Source organism: Lepus europaeus, chromosome 13, assembly GCF_033115175.1.
Source record: "Lepus europaeus isolate LE1 chromosome 13, mLepTim1.pri, whole genome shotgun sequence".
Lineage (NCBI taxonomy): Eukaryota > Metazoa > Chordata > Mammalia > Lagomorpha > Leporidae > Lepus > Lepus europaeus.
Window position 1 is genome coordinate 51052801 of NC_084839.1, and position 17730 is coordinate 51070530.

Consider the following 17730-nt stretch of genomic DNA (forward strand, 5'->3'; position numbering starts at 1 on the left):
ACAATGGCTTTCCCCCCCCCCCCCATAACTTCCCTCCCACCCGCAACCCTCCCATCTCCCACTCCCTCTCCCATTCTAATGGCCATTTCTTGATGAATCCAAGTATATCTAAGGTGAACTAATTTTAAGGTACATAAGGATGTAGCTTACAAGCACCATGGCATCTCTTCCCTTCTCTTCCCCAAAGGGTTATTGTATTAATTTTTATTCTGTTAACATTTACCTTTGTTTCTTTGTTTTTATGCCTCTATTTTTTGAGTCACCATGTGAAGTTAGTATCTCTTACCTTTAAACTTTGTGTGATGAGAGTTCTAGTGACTTGAATATTCCATTGAATGCCTGTAGGGTTTTTAGACTCAGTATAACTTTTTTTTTAAAGGTGCAATTTATTGACTTGAAAGGCAGAGACAGAGACAGATCTCCCATTTTCTGGTTGACTACCCAAATGGTCACAACAACCAGACCTGGGTCAGGTTGAAACCAGGAGCCTGAAGCTCCATCTGGGTATCCTATGTGGTGGCAGGGACCCAAGTGCTTTGGCCATCTTTTACTTTTTTAGGTTCATTAGCAGGGAGCTGGATCAGAAGTGGAATGGCCTGGACTCAACTAGCACTTATATGGGATGCCATCAATGCAGGTGTTGGCTTAACACCTGTGTCACAATACTGGCACCTTTATAACATTTGGGAGACTCATGTCTGCTGTTCATGTCAGTGGTTGATTCCCTTCTGTTGCTGAGAAGAGTCTATTCGTTTGCTTGTTGATGGACTTGAGTTCTTTGTAATTTCTGGTTATTGCAATTAAAACTACTACAAATGTGGGCCGGCGCCGTGGCTCAACAGGCTAATCCTCCGCCTTGCAGCGCCGGCACACCAGGTTCTAGTCCCGGTCGGGGCGCCGGATTCTGTCCTGGTTGCCCCTCTTCCAGGCCAGCTCTCTTCTGTGGCCCGGGAGTGCAGTGGAGGATGGCCCAAGCGCTTGGGCCCTGCACCCCATGGGAGACCAGGAGAAGCACCTGGCTCCTGGCTTCGGATCAGTGCGGTGCGCCAGCCACGGCAGCCATTGGAGGGTGAACCAATGGCAAAAGGAAGACCTTTCTCTGACTCTCTCACTGTCCACTCTGCCTGTCAAAAAAAAAAAAAAAAAAGAAAAAGAAAAAATAAAAAAAAACTACTACAAATGTTTATGTGCCAGACTTGGAGACATTTCTGTTTATTTCTCCTGAGTTAATACCTTGCCATGGAATTGCTAAGTTACAGTGATAAGTGTGTTTTTAATCTTAGGAAGAAGCTACCACACTGTTTCAGGAGTGATTTATCACTTTCACACCCCTGTTAGTACTGTGTGTGTGTTCCAGTCATGCACATTGTCAGCAACACTGGGTATTGTCAGTCTTTTCAATATTGTTGTCCTGGACAATATTCCTGTTTTTGGGCCATTTTTAAAGTGATTTTCTGTTTTAACTGAATTTTTTTTTCTTAACATATTGTGGAAACAAAACCTTCTGATTTTTTTTTCCCTCCCATTTGGTGGCTTGCCTTTTCATTTTCCTAATGATGTTTACCACAATTGGAAGGGTTTTTTTGTTTTGTTTTGTTTTTAATTTGTTTTCTTTTTCTTTTTTTGGTTTCCTGGTTTAGGCTTGTTTCTTTTAGAAATTGTCATCAGGACTGGTGCCTGCAGTGCCAGCATCCCATAATTGCGCCGGCTGCTCCACTTCCAATCCAGCTCTTTGCTAATACACCTAGGAAAGTAGAGGAAGGTGATCCTAGTGCTTGGGTGCCTGCACCCAAATGGGAAACCCAGAAGAAGCTCCTGGCTTCTGGCTTCTGACTTTAGCCTGGCCCAGCCTCTGCTATTGCAGCCATCTGGGGAATGAACCAGCGGATGGAAGATCTCTCTCTCTCTCTACTTCTCTCTGTATCTCTGCCTTTTGTATAATTAAATAAATCTTAAAAACAAAAAACCATAAAAAGACAGTAAAGCCTCTGCTTGGCTCTCTCCTAAAAAAGAAAGAAACTATTTCAGAGGTCACAAAGGATTTCTCTTTTTCTTATGAATTGTATAGTTTAGTTCTTAAATTTACATCTCTGGTCTATTTGAGAAATTCAATGCATGGTGAGGGTTAAGAGCTAGCTTTTCTTCCCCTTATGAATATTCAAATGTTCCCACACTGTTTGTTGAAAAACTATCCCTTGCCTCTGGAGTAGTTTTATTATTTTGTTGGAAGCGGTTATACCAGTTAAGTGTGAGCCTAAATCTGGATTCAGTTCTGAGCTGTTGATCTTAATGCCCGTCTCATACCGATGTCATTCTGTTCCGACTCCATTTTATAAAGATTTCAAAGAAAACTGCGATTCCTGTAAGCAGTTCACTCTCCGACTTACTGGTCTCAGTAGTTGAGTATAGATTCTCTCCATGGTCAATCATGTCTGAATTAGATTTTTTAATCCTGTTCTTATTTCAGAGGCTTTCTCCTTAGGGTGGCATCTTTAGATAACTGATCTTATTCATTTGTGTGTGTTTTTCCCAGTTTAATTCTAAGACCATAGTCTTCTTTTTTTTTTTTTTTTAAGATTTATTTAATGATGCCAGCATTGTGGCATAGTGGGTGGAGCTGCCATCTTCGGTGCAGCATTCCATGTGGTCACCAGTTTGTGTCCTGGTTGCTCTACTTCCAAACCAGGTCCCTGATAATGCCTGGGAAAAGCAGAGGAGGATGGCAATGCCTGGGAAAAGCAGAGGAGGATGGCTCTAGTGTTTGGGTCCCTGCTATCCACATGGGAGACCCAGAAGAAGCTCCTGACTTCAACCTGGCCCAGTTCTGGCTGTGGCAACTATCCAGGGAGTGAACCAGCTGGTAGACGACCAACTCTTTTCTCTCTCTCTCTCCCTCTCTCTTCCTCTGTGACTCTGACTTTCAAACAAATAGATAAAGATTTATTTGAAAGAATTGCAGAGAAAGGGGGAGAGAGAATTTTCTATCTGCTAGTTTACTCTCTAGATGACTGCAAAGACCAGGGCTGGGCTGGCCACTCCAAAGCCTGGCTCCTTATTTGCATCTCCCATATGGGTGGCAGAGGCCCAAGCCCTTGGGCCATCTTCTGCCTCTTTCCCAGGCTGTTACCCAGGGAGCTGAATTGGAAGTGGAGCAGCTGGGACTTGTACCAGTGGCTGTGTAGGATACCAATGTCTCAGGTGGGTGGCTTTACCCGCTACACCAGAACACTGGCGCTGCTAGTCTTATTTTAAAACTCAACGTAGTCAGCCGGCGCCGCGGCTCACTAGGCTAATCCTCGGCCTTGCGGTGCCGGCACACCGGGTTCTAGTCCTGGTCGGGGTGCCGGATTCTATCCCGGTTGCCCTTCTTCCAGTCCAGCTCCCTGCTGTGGCCAGGGAGTGCAGTGGAGGATGGCCCAAGTGCTTGGGCCCTGCACCCCATGGGAGACCAGGAGAAGCACCTGGCTCCTGCCTTCGGATCAGCGCAGTGTGCCGGCCACAGCACGCCTACCGCGGCGGCCATTGGAGGGTGAACCAACGGCAAAAGGAAGACCTTTCTCTCTGTCTCTCTCTCTCTCACTGTCTACTCTGCCTGTCAAAAAAACAAAAACAAAAAAAACAAAAAAAAAAAAAACAAAAAAAACAACCTTAAGGTAGTTAACAATAGCTAGCTATGTACATGGCTTTTGTCTGACTTAGAATGGAAAACACTGAGGGTGAGGGGTAGTCCTCACATGTGTTTACCACATGGCTGTTAATTAACACAATACAATACTGTTTTAAGTATTAGTGTTTTAATTATTGCTTCAGCATTTCTTAAATCCTCACAATAACACCTGTCTTCTTTGAGGTAGATGTGTGATTATTCCCATTGCATGTATGAGAAACTGAGGCACAGAGAGGGTGAGCAATTGGCTGGAGATGATTTGTGAGAAAGTAGAATTGGCAGTAAATGCCGGAGACACATTCTGTGGTGCGCTGGTAGCTATTGAACAGCCTGTTCTCAGAGGGAGAAGAATGTATCCATACCCGTTCATAAGGCCACTATAAATTGTATTGATATAAAGGATGTATAATATACAGTTTACAAATAGCTATATGCTGCTCTGTTACAAATTTTGGATAGTCATTCTTTTTTTTTTTTTTTTTTTGACAGGCAGAGTGGATAGTGAGAGAGAGACAGAGAGAAAGGTCTTCCTTTTTACCATTGGTTCACCCTCCAATGGCCGCTGTGGCCGGCACATCATGCTGATCCGAAGCCAGGAGCCAGGTGCTTCTCCTGGTCTCCCATGCGGGTGCAGGGCCCAAGCACTTGGGCCATCCTCCACTGTACTCACGGGACATAGTAGAGAGCTGGCCTGGAAGAGGGGCAACCGGGATAGAATCCGGCTCCCCAACTGGGACTAGAACCCAGTGTGCTGGTGCCACAAGGCGGAGGATTAGCCTGTTAAGCCACTGCGCCGGCCCAGTCACTCAATTTTGATAAAATGTCTTAATTGATATTTTACGAACCTCTTGGCTCTGTGGCCACCTTTGAACTGTGATTTCACAGAATCAGATGAAGACCAAATGCTTATCTGCTTTAGAAAAGGAGTTGCCCACATCACTGACAAACAAGTGGGGTTCCCATGTGAATGTGGATTGATAGTTTTATTCATGTCTTTGTTGCTTCCTTTGGCTTTGCTAACAAGTTTTGCAACTTTAATCATTTGTCAATGATGTGAGGAACTTTTCTGAATTAGCTAATAGTATTTGGGCACTGAAAGTATTTTTTCCCCAATGTTTAGTGTTACAATGTAATAACTAGAGACTGACACATTTTTTAAAAAAGATTTATTTATTTATTTATTTGAAAGAGAGATCTTCCAACTGCTGGTTCACTCCAGGACTGGGCCAGGCCGAAGCCAGGAGCCAGGAGCTTCTTCCAGGTCTCCCAAATGGATGCAGGGACCCAAGTACTTGGGTCATCCATCTTCTACTGCTTTTCTAAGCCATAGCAGGGAGCTGGATCTGAAGTGGACCAGCCGGGACTCAAAGCGGTGCCCATGTGGAATGCTGGCACTGCAGGCCAAGGCTTAACCCTCTAACATCCCAAGTGACAAACCTTTAATATAATTCTGCATTAATAATTTGTCTTTCTCCAGAAAGATAATCAGCAGAGTAATTAAGTCCTGATTTGTAGCACTTTTTTTTTTTTAAAGATTTTATTTATTTGAGAGGTAGAGTTACAGACTATAAGAATCAGACAATGAGAAGGAGAAAGAGAAAGGTTTTCCTTCCATTGGTTCACTTTCCAAATGGCTGCAATGGCCAGAGCTGGGCCAATCCAAAGCCAGGAGCCAGGTGCTTCTTCTGTTCTCTCATGTGGGTGCAGAAGCCCAAGCACTTGGGCCATCCTCCACTGCTTTCCCAGGCCACAGCAGAGAGCTGGATTGGAAGAGGAGCAGCCGGGACCAGAACCGGTGCCTGTGTGGGATGCTGGCGCCACAGGCGGAGGACCAACCTATCGCACCATGGTGCCAGCCACTGTAGACTTTATGATTTCCATGATGTAGACAGTCCCACCGTGGCTGATTTCAATGTGACGTTGAAGGTGACATTGGGAAGAGATGTGCATTACCACTGTGTTCGGTAGTGTTTCTACAGTGTTTTTATGCAGACTGGATTTGCTTAAATAGAGTCGAGACTACAGATAATATGAATATGTAACAAGATAATTACCAAGTGCTGAGTTTTAAATATATATTACCTTTGTTTTTAATATAACAGATTATATAAATTTGTAATTAGGTAACAGTGACTGTGTAATTAGATAACAATGACTGGATTACAAAGTTGGTGAAATTTAACCATCAGTTAAATTGGCCAGTCCAAGCTGGCTCTAGCCATGCTTAGATCCTAGGTAGCCAAAACCTTATCCTCTTAACCACTCTTCTATGTGCTCTGAAGCACATAGAAGCACATTGTTGGACTGTAGTTCCCTACTGATGTGGGTGTGACCCACAAGCAACTGAGCGTGCAAGAGGTGACATTTCTTTTTCTAAATCACAGTAATTCTGACTTGATGCACTGCCATTCATGCTTACTGAATAGAGCAGTTCCAGGGAATGCTGCTGCTCAATCATAGATTATACGGGTCCTCCGGAACTTAAGCAGTTCAGGACAATGGCAGTGGATGCTGGTGCTCCGCCCACATTGCTGTCGCCTCTGGTGGTGGTGCTCAAGGCCACCTGGAAGATGAGGCATGCTCCATGGCGTCAGATGAGATCACAGCCCCAGTGGTGGGATTCCAGTGCCCAGCACACGTCTGGGGACTAGGGCTGGGGCAGAGTCAGCCACAGCGGACATCCTCTGCTTCCCGTCCGCTGTGTTTATATCGAGCTTGCCTTTGCCTTGTCTGCCTCACAGAGGAGTATCTACTGAGACCACTGAACAAAACTCATAAACCAAGTGATTACTGAGAAGAACCGCCAAAGCAGCCTGGGCTAAATGAAGCTTTAAGGGATGAAGTAAGAAATAAGAACTTCTAAATGCTCTGCATAGATCAAGTACTCAAGTAATTTTTTCTTCAAGGAATCAATGATTAGTGTTGATTACTGGTTCTTGTTCAACCTCATAAATCAGGCTGTCTCTTTTTACAACCCTATTAATTCTCATCTTCTCCCCTATACAACGTATTTGGAAATCTTCCTGATCTCGTCTGACATCAGGGACACATGCTTTTGTCCTCCTGGCATGCTAGAGAAACAAATCAATTTTCTTTCTCCCTGATAAGTTAATAAAAGTCCTTCTCTGCAGTGCTTGCTATTGCTATGGTAACAGAAGATGGGATTTCCCAGTGGGATTAAATTTCAGGCTGTACACAGAGAAGAGCAGTTATTTAATATCATGCTTTTTTGTTGCCATGTATAAATACATGCAGTAAAGCGAGTATCAAAGGAAAATGAAATGACAGCAACCCTTTTTATGTAGGGGATTAATGAAACTTCTTTGTGTGAGACCCTTGAGGAAAGTCAATTTGATAAGTTTTAAAATGGTGAAATTGCTATTGTAGCTATAATAATTTGTAACATTTATTAAAGGTGAGGTTTTTTTGTTTACTTTTTTAAAAGATTTATTTGAGAGGCCGGTGCCATGGCTCACTTGGTTAATCCTTTACCTGCAGCACCGGCATCCCATATGGGCGCCGGGTTCTAGTCCCAGTTGCTCCTCTTCCAGCCCAGCTCTCTGCTGTGGCCCAGGAAGGCAGTGGAGGACGGTCCAAGTATTTGGGCCCCTGAACCCGCATGGGAGACCAGGAGGAAGCACCTGGCTCCTGGCTTTGGATTGGCGAAGCTCCAGCCATAGCGGCCATTTTGGGGGTGAACCAATGGAAGGAAGACCTTTCTCTCTGTCTCTCTGTCTCACTGTCTAACTCTATCTGTCAAATAAATAAAAGAATTTATTTGAAAGTCAGAGTTACAGCAAAGCCTGGGGGTTGGAAGAGAGAGAGAAGGGGAGAGGGGGAGAGAGATTTTCCACCCACTGGTTCACTCCCCAAATGGCCACAGAAGCCTGGGGCTGGGAGCCTGGAGCTCCATTCAGGTCTGCCAGGTGGGTGCAGGGGCCCAACTACTTGGGCTATCTTCTGCTTTCCCAGGTGCACCTGGATCAGAAGTGGAGCAGCCAGGGCCTGAACTGGCACCCATACAGGGTGCTGGCGCTGCAGGTGGCAACTTAACTGACTAAACCACAATGCTGGCACCGTTTTTTTTTAGAAAGGTACAGTTGGATTTATGGCTGCTCCACTGGCAGCTGTGCTGCAATAAGAAGCAGGCAGTATACTCCCAGTCACAAATCAGAGCACTGATAGGGGCAGGAAGGTGGAGGCCTGGGGTAGAGTATACATCTTGTGTAATGGCAGGACTACACTTGAATCATTTCATGTGTGGGGAGGACACGACGGTTCACCACTGCTCTTTTTTTATTTTATTTTTTTTTTATTTTCGACAGGCAGAGTGGACAGTGAGAGAGAGACAGAAAGAAAGGTCTTCTTTTGCCGTTGGTTCACCCTCCAATGGCCGCTGCGGCTGGCGCACCACGCTGATCCGAAGGCAGGAGCCAGGTACTTCTCCTGGTCTCCCATGCAGGTGCAGGGCCCAAGCACTTGGGCCATCCTCCACTGCACTCCCGGGCCATAGCAGAGAGCTGGCCTGGAAGAGGGGCAACCAGGACAGAATCCAGTGCCCTGACAGGGACTAGAACCCAGTGTGCTGGCGCCGCAAGGAGGAGGATTAGCCTATTGAGCCGCGGCGCCAGCCCACACCACTGCTCGTAAAGTCCTACTATAAGCCCAGGATTCAGGAGACATGGTTGTTGCCCTCACTCCTTAATTGGATGCGGAGACTCAATATTTCATTGGCTTGTTGGGCGGAGGCATTGCTGTGAGGTGGCTTGTTAGGTCTAGGATGCTCTCTGGAAGGAGCAAAAAGCAGTCTTGAAGTTCTGTGTAGAAAGGAATAAATCGGGCCGGTGCCGCGGCTCACTAGGCTAATCCTCCGCCTTGCGGCGCCGGCACACCGGGTTCTAGTCCCGGTCGGGGCACCGATCCTGTCCCGGTTGCCCCTCTTCCAGGCCAGCTCTCTGCTGTGGCCAGGGAGTGCAGTGGAGGATGGCCCAAAGTCCTTGGGCCCTGCACCCCATGGGAGACCAGGAGAAGCACCTGGCTCCTGCCATCGGATCAGTGCGGTGCGCCGGCCGCAGCGCACCAACCGCGGCGGCCATTGGTGGGTGAACCAACGGCAAAAAAAGGAAGACCTTTCTCTCTATCTCTCTCTCACTGTCCACTCTGCCTGTCAAAAAAAAAATAAAATAAAATAAAAAAAAAGAAAGGAATGAATCGGGTTTTAAAAGAAAATCCATGCATGTGTACGCCAGTTGTTTAGAATGTTTCGGGGAGGGGTGTTGGGCAGCGGGTTAAGTTGCTGCTAGCTATGCTGATAGCCCCTTTCAGAGTGCTGGTTTCAGTCCTAGCTGCTCTACTTTGAATCCAGCTTCCTGCTGACACATCCTGGGAGGTATAAGGTGATAGCTCAAGTGCTTGGGTCCCTGCCACTCATGGGGCTTAGCCTGGCTGTTGCCAGCATTGGAGGAGCAGATGGAAGATCTATAACTATGCCTTTCAAATAAATGTATTTTGTAAAGATCTATTTTATTTATTTGAAAGAAAGAGTTAAGGGGGAGGGAGAAAGAAGGAGGGAGAGAGATCGAGATTGATATTGATCTTTCCTCTACTGGTTCACTCCCCATTGGACCGTCATCGCTGGGGCAATGCACCAGGCATGTTAGCAGAGAGCTAGATCTGAAATGGAGTAGCCGGGACTTGAGCTGCTGCTCTGATATGGGATGTTGATATTACAGGCAGTGGCTTGGCCCATTCTGCTACAATGCTATCTCCAAATAAATGTCTTCAAAAATAATTTTAAAATGCTTATAAACTAAAATTCCAAAACCAACCCTGCTCAAAATGACTTTTCCTGAAATTATTTAATTCCTAGATGCAGAGACATGGCAAGAAGGAAATAGATCACTTGATAGGAGCTTTAAAAACCTGCTTATTTAAATAAGTGCTTCTGTTGCACCATTCCTGATACCTATTATTAAGCTTATGCAAATCCAGTGATTAAAGTTGGTGATTTTTCCCTCTTAGGTTTAAAAAGTACTGTTAAAACATAAAAAAATTAAAATAAATGTAAATACCACTTGACCGAGACATGGCATTGTTTTTATTTATTTATTTTTGACAGGCAGAGTTGGAGAGACAGAGAGAAAGGTCTTCCTTTTTCCGTTGGTTTACCCCCCAAGTGGCCACTGTGGCCAGTGCGCTGTGCTGATCCGAAACCAGGAGCCAGGTGCTTTCTCCTGGTCTCCCTTACGGGTGCAGGGCCCAAGGACCTGGGCTATTCTCCACTGCCTTCCTGGGCACAGCAGAGAGCTGAACTGGAAGAGGAGCAACCGGGACAGAACCGGTGCCGGGGTGCCGGCGCCACAGGCAGAGGATTAGCCTAGTGAGCCACGGCACTGGCCAATGGCATTGTTTTGTCACCCAGGTGGGAGGAGTGGAGGCATTTCAGGGGTGCTGATGAGGAGGGAACAAATAGTAAAGCGAGTAGAGGGGGTTCTCTGTGCTCAGTTTCTTGACATGGCCAAGGGTAAAGAGTAACATGAGTGAGTCACTCTAAGCAGCTTGGTCTCAGGCAGGCCAGAGATGTCTGACTCCAGGCTTATTAGAGCAGAGACAGCCGCTTCTGTTAATGCGCTCCAGCCCAAAGCAGAAACCTGGAGAAACAGAGTATCGAGGACTGGGAAGAGGGGACTTAAAAGGACAGCAAGAAGAAAAATTCCACTGTCAACTTTTAAATAAATGAGACATCTGTGGGCCTCTGTATGAATGAACAAAACAACCACCAGAGTGAACATTTTAAATTCAAAATTGGGGCCGGTGCTGTGGCATAGTGGATAAAGCCACTGCCTGCAGTGCCAGCATCCCATATGGGGGCCGGTTTGAGTCCCGGCTGCTCCAATTCTGATCCAGCTCTCTGCTATGGCCTGGGATAGCAGTAGAAGATGGTCCAAGTCCTTTGGCCCCTGCACCCACGTGGGAGATCCGGAAGAAGCTCCTGGTTTTGGATCAGCACAGCTCCGGCCATTGCAGCCAATTGGGGAGTGAACCATCGGATGGAAGACCTCTCTCTCTCTCTACCTCTCTTCTCTCTGTGTAACTCTGACTTCCAAATAAATAAATCTTTTAAAAAATTTTTAAATAAATAGGCATTTGTGGGCTTCTGAATGAATGAACAAAACAACCACCAGAGTGAACATTTTAAATTCAAAATGAAGTATGTAGGTGTAGCACTGCTGATCAAGTAACAGACTGGTAAACTCTTCTGAAGATCTCTTTAAGGAAGGCTGTTAATTCCACCCCTACCCCATTAAAAGAATTGTCTGAGGAATCGTCAAATTAGAGTAATAACAACTGCCTGGAACAGTGAATTTTCAGTTTTTTTGTTTTAAATTCTGGATGCTTTAGAATCTCAGGAATTTACCAAGCATCTCAAGCATTACATAGATACTGTGATCACAATGAATGGCTTTCTTTCTTGGAAATGTCTCTGACCACCCAAGGGAAATACATTCCTTATTCTTAATTCTCCAGACTCTGGGTAGAACCTGTTGTCCGTAGTGGAGGCTGGGATGCAGTATGGCAGCCAGGATTGTTGGCGTCATTCTCTCCCTCTCGACAAGCATTCTGTGTGCCTGCTCTGCCCTATGATGTTCCGGGAGCTGTATCGAAGTGATGGATGGCCACCCCTGCCCTCTCTGAACACACAGTCTAGTCAACTTCTCAGTAGACTTTAGAGCTAACCTGGAGTCTCCTGGTTTTCCCACTAAAGACTTAAGGCCATGTCTTCTCAAGATCAGGCTCATAGACTTCAAACTGTACTATAGCACAGCTCTGGGAGTTACAAACCCAGCTGTCCAAGCCAAAAACTTGTCAGCTTTTGCTTACCCAAGCTCTTCTTTCTTACCCTCAAGCATCCCATGTATTTCTCTGGCTCTTTGCCTGAAATGGCTGGACTCATCCTCTCCCTCGGCTTTCCTCCATCTTGTCTCACTGTGTCTCACGAGCCCCTCTTCCTCGCTGCTCTCCTTGCTCCTCCAGCCACCAGCCACAGATCTGTCCTGCTGCTGCGTGTTACTGTTGCTAGGGATACCTTCCTTAATGATAACACTGTCAAGTCATGTCCTGCTAATAACTGGCACTGGTACCCTAACTTCTTGGCCTGGTTAAGAGACTTTCAGGATCTGTCCCTGCCTGTTAGACCCATTTCATTCCCTGCCATTCTCTGCAAGATCTTAACTGTGAATGTTGTCTTTCCCTGTGAATACCATTTTGCATTTTGTCTTTCATATGAACTCGTGTCCCCTCTAATGTACTGGACAGCTGGTCACTCCTTCCTCCATCTTTCTGTGTTACTGTGCGTGTATGTATATCACATCTTGGAATTGCTTTTCTATGTCTGTCCTTCCTCGTAAGGAGAGCTCCTTAAACATGGGCCATTTGTTTTCCGTATAGGTATCTGTGGTGCTGTCCCTGACTTAAAAGTTCTTGAATAAGTATTTATTGAATGAATTAATGAGGTAAAACAACAGTTTGTCATAGATAGAATTTTCAAAGACTGCTTCCATTTACTCTATAATAAAACAAGGCACTTTACAATCTTGAAGCTTACCAGGATATCTGTACAACTTTAAATACCAGGTGAATATTGTAAGAAAGTTGAAAATGGGAGAGGCCTTTTATGCCTTGTCAGTCATCTCTTACCAACTTTGATTGTTGAAGGATTCTACAACATTAAAGCTTTAAACCTCTGTTACTGACTCCTTGGGTAAAAGCTACCCTTCTGTAAGGGTATATTTCTATATAATTTTCTAATAAGGATTCCTATAGATACATTTTCCAACAAGTATCTGTTAGATAGCCAACTCAAATTTAAGGACATTTAAAAATATTTTTATTTCAGAATAGTTTTAAATTTATAATACAAAAATAATGAAGAGTCCTCATGTAGCCCACACCCTTCTGCCCCTATTAAGATTCCATGTTAGTATATTTGTCACAGTTAATGAGCCATGCCTGATTCCCATTTTTCTTTCTATTCCTAGCATCTAGCTGTCAACATTTTATGTTCATACTAGCTAGTTTCTTTTATTAGCTCCCACGTATGAGGGAGAATATGTAGCATTTGTCTACACGTTTCTGGCTTGTTTGATTCAACGTCATGTCTTCCAGTTTCATTCATTTTGCTGTAAATGACAGGATTTCATTCTTTTTCTGACTGAATAGTATTTGATTGTGTATATATGCCACATTTAAGAAAATTTTAATATAAATAGTACAGAGTTCATGGAATTCATATGTACAATTCTAAGAAGATAACCGTACTTCCCTCCCCACCACTCTCCCTCCCTCAACCCCCCTCCTTCTCTTTTTCTTTCTTGTTTTTTGCAAAAACATGATTTTAATCTACACCATTATCACAGGCTTAATGCAAGACTAAGTGTAACATTCAACAGTAAAAAGTAGAAAGATGACAGTATGACAGTTCCACAGGAGTATAATCGAGCCAAAAACAACTTAACAAAATGTCCATTCATCTCTATACATTTTTTGTATTCAATATTAATTACCACATATCAGAAAATATAAGATACTTGTTTTGGGGGCTGGTACTATGGTGTGGTGGGTAAAAAGCCCCTACCTATAGTGCCAGCATCCCATATGGGCACCGGTTCCGGTCCCTGCTACTCCACTTCTGATCCAGCTCTCTGCTGTGGGCCTGGGAAAGCAGTAGAAGATGGCCAAGTCCTTGGGCCCCTGCACCTGTGTGGAAGACCTGGAAAAAGCTCCAGGCACCTGATTTCAAATCAGCCCAGCTCTGGCTGTTGCGGCCATTTGGGCAGTAAATTAGCAGATAGAAGGCCTGGCCTCACCTCGCCTCTGTAACTCTGCCTTTCAAATAAATAAATATTTTTTTAAAAATATCTTTGAGGACTGATTCATTTCACTAGACATAATAGTTTCCAGTTGCCTCCATTTTGTTGTAAGATAGGATTTTATTTTTTATGGCTGAATAGTATTCCAAAGTGTATATATACCACATTTTCTCTAGTCATAAGTTGATAGACATCTGGATTTATTCCATATCTTAGCTTTGTGAATTGAGCTACAATAACCATGGGGGTACAGATTACTGTTTCATATGCTGATTTCATTTTGTTTGGGTAAATTCCCAGGAAGGGTAAGGCTGGGTCATATGGCAGACCTATTTTCAGCTTTTTGAGGTATCTCCATATTGTCTTCCATAATGGTTGCACTGGTTTACATTCTTACCAACAGTGTATCAGGGTGCTTTTACTCATCACCAGCATTATTTCTAGACTTTTGGATGATAGCAATTCTAACTGGGGTGAGGTGAAACCTCACTGTGGTTTTTATTTGCATTTTCCTGATGGCTAGTGATCTTCAGCGTTTTTCATGTGTTTGTTGGTCATTTGAATCTCCTGAAAAAAAAAATGCTGGTTCATGTCATTTGCCCATTTCTTTTTAAGATTGATTTATTTATTTGAAAGTCAGAGTTACACAGAGTGAGGAGAGGCAGAGAGAGAGAGAGCGAGAGGTCTTCCATCCAATGATTCACTCACCAATTGGCCACAATGGCTGGAGATATGCTGATCTGAAGCCAGGAGCTTCTTCTGGGTCTCCCATGAGGGTGCAGGGGCCCAAGGACCTGGGCCATCTTGTCCTGACTGCTTTCCCAGGCTGTAGCAGAGAGCTGGATGGAAGTGGAGCAGCCAGGTTTCAAATTGGCACCAATATGGGATGCTGGTGCTACAGGCCAGGGCATTAACCTGCTGCACCACAATGCTGGCCCCCTTTGCTCATTTCTTACCTGGATTGTTTGTTTAATTGTTTAGTTTTTTGAGCTCTTTAAAGATCCTGGCTACTAATCCTTTATCAGTCTCATAGCTTGCATATATTGTCTCCCATTCTGTCAGCTGCCTCTTTACTTTGATGAGTGCTTCCTTTGCAGTACAGAAGCTTTTAAGCTTGATGTAATCCCTTTTATCTATTGCCTGTGCTTCTGGGGTCTTTTCCAAGAAGTCTTTGCCTATACCAATGTCTTGGAGAATTTCCCTGATGTTTTCCTGTAGTATTTTGATGGTATCAGATCATAGATTTAGATCCTTGATCTGTTCTAAGTTGATTTTTGTATAAGGTGTAAGGTAGGAGTCTTGTTTCAATTTCTGCATATATACATCCTATTTTCCCAACACCATTTGAAGAGACTGTCTTTTCTCCAGGGACTGTTTTATCAAGTTTGTCACAGATCAGTTGGTTATAGCTATGTGGATTAATTTCTGGGGTTGCTATTCTGTTCTATTGGTCTACATGCCTATTTTTGTGCCAGCACCATGCTATTTTGATTTAACTGCCCAGTAGTATGTCTTGAAACCTGGTATTGTGATGTCTCAGCTTTATTTTTAAGATTGCTATAGCTATTTGGGACTACATCGTCTCTGTTCACTCGTCGGATAACGGGCATCTTGGTTAATCCCATATCTTGGCTGTTGTAAACAATGCTGCAGTAAACACGCTGGAGTGGGTATCCTTCTGATACACTAATTTCATGTCTAATGGATATGTACCCAGTGGTGGGAGAGCTGAATCTCATGGCAGTTCTGTTTCCAGTTTTTTAAAGAAAGCTCCACACTATTTTCCACAGTGGCTGTGCTAATTTACATTCCCACCAACAGTGTATATAAAGTTCTATTTTCTCCATATCCTCACCATTATTTGTTACTTTCTGTCTTTGGCATAATAGCCATGCTGACAGGATGAGGTTATACCTTATTGTGGTTTTGATATGCATTCCCCTGATGGCTAGTGATGTTGAGCGTTTTTCATATATTTGATGGCCATTTGTAATTTCTTCTTTGGAGAACTGTCTGTTCATGTCCTGTACTTTTTAAAAACCCAGTGTTTTGGTTTTTTTTTTTTTTTGAGTTCCTGGTATATACTAGATATTAATCCTTTGTTGCATAATAAGGTTGCAAGTGTTATTTTTGAAAGGTGCACTGTATCCCCCACAGCCATGCATGTGTTGGTTGCATCTGCATAACACCAGCTACACAAATGATGATAATAATGATATTTATATTGAGTGTTCACCATGAGCTAATTGCTCTGTATTCATTATGCCATCTGTTTTTGATATGTTAACCCCAATTTATAGATAAGGAGACAGAATCAACAGAGGTCAAATAATTTATACAAAGAACCAAAGTAGTAAGGGACAGTCAATTTGTAGATCCAGATATCTGATTCCAGAGCATATACTCATAATATCATAGTGAAAATTGGAGAAGGAAAAATATCTTCTTCTGTCTATTGTGGAGATGCTGGAAATGGAAATTGCAGAAGATTCTACTTCCGTTTATTATATAAATAGTTGTATGCTAGTTTTCCATGTAGAAAAGCATGGTTTTATTTTAAATTTCTAACACACATTTTTAGAAAGGCCCATATTCTTTTACAATAAATTTAAAACACCATAGTGATTTCTCATTTAGGAATAATGATAACCCGCTTGACTGCTATAGACTACTTTAAATGTTAGTTGGTATTTGGCAAATTTTTATTTTGATTGGACTACAGAAAAAATTGCTACATGAAACACAAGCATAGTAATTTGCAGTTCTGTTGGTGTCACTATGATTTATATAAATAGAAATTTTCATTTATAATGTGTAATCTGTGACAACAGATACAGAAACAGTGCTTGACTCTGAGACCTGTCCATATTTTGAAATCTAATGAGAATATTAACCAGTGCTTTTGTAAGTAGATTTAATTAATTCTGAGAAGTGACGTTTGGCCTAGCAACTGCATTTTTTTTTCTCAAAGTCCAAAGCTGGCTTGAGGGCTGAGTAACGTTTTCAAAATCAGTAAGTATATCCCATGACATAAAGCAGTTATAAAATCATAGATTTTCTTATCAGAGAAGTAAAGTTAGAATAGTGTCTGATTTTCAAGATAACTAAGAGCAGTTGAAATTGTTGTCAAACTGTGCTAAGCCTATCTTATTAAACATTCGGTTTAGTTGAACATTTTGATTTGGACCTATTAGGTAATTACTACTTAAGGAACAGTCAGTCTCTTTCTCTAGAGATCATCTTCGTAGATGATTTAAAATGAGAAACAAATTTGGATAAAACATGATCAGTGTTTTTCTTTGTTGAACTGGAGTAAGTGAAAAGAAGCCTTTTTCTCTTTCAGCCTTGCCTTACACCCAGATAAAACCCTGATTGCGACTGGTCAAGTTGGGAAGGAGCCATATATCTGCATATGGGATTCCTATAATGTCCAGACTGTGTCTATTCTTAAAGATGTCCACACACATGGAGTAGCCTGCCTGGCTTTCGACTCGGATGGTCAGGTGTGTATCTTTTTCCATTTCTGTTTGATTTGGTGGCTCTCAAAGTTCACCTAAAATTACAGTGTAAATAGCCCATGGCCTCAGAAAGCCCATCGGCCTTAGCTTCTCCCCGGGCAGCCTTCTAGGATTCCTTACCTCTGTGATCCTTTTCCAGGCTTGTAGCACTAACATGCAGCTCAGGATAGGCCCCAGCTTTGGTTCCTTCCATCAAACCATCTTGTTAAAAACAAACAAAAAAACCAGAAAAACAAAAACCTCCATGAAAGTTGTGAATTCATGCAGTCAGGTCTGCTGTGGCTCCGCAGTTCTACTCTGTTTTTCGTTGTTCGCTTCCTATTTGAATAAGGGCAGGATCAAGCCTTTTGCACAGACTTGAACATTACATTAAAACCCCTTGCTTTTAGAAGGTAGTAGCACCACCTAACAATCGCTGAGAACTGGGAACATTCTTTTCGACCCTTTGCCTTGAGGTCAATTCTAACTCCTTCGCCCTACCTGTTCCCAATACAAGTAGTCACCAATTCTTGTATGTTTTTAAGTGTCTTCACAATACTTCTTATATTCAGGTTCTTCTTATTCTCCCTGCCACCGTCCTTTAATTTCCAAGTTGGTGCCATGTCTGACTTAGCCTCTTAACTAGTATCCCTTCAGTCAATGTCAGTGTCTTGGTAATGCATTTTACCAACTGAAA

General features: G+C 43.3%; 1 protein-coding gene across 1 annotated transcript in view; it reads left to right on the forward strand.

Moving 5' to 3' along the window:
• EML6 (EMAP like 6) overlaps positions 1-17730 on the forward strand; it is a 297135-nt gene that overhangs the window by 112400 nt on the left and 167005 nt on the right. Inside the window, exon 2 of the mRNA XM_062209442.1 lies at positions 16880-17039. Coding sequence (XP_062065426.1) covers positions 16880-17039 — 160 coding nt within the window. The remainder of the gene's footprint in view (positions 1-16879; positions 17040-17730) is intronic.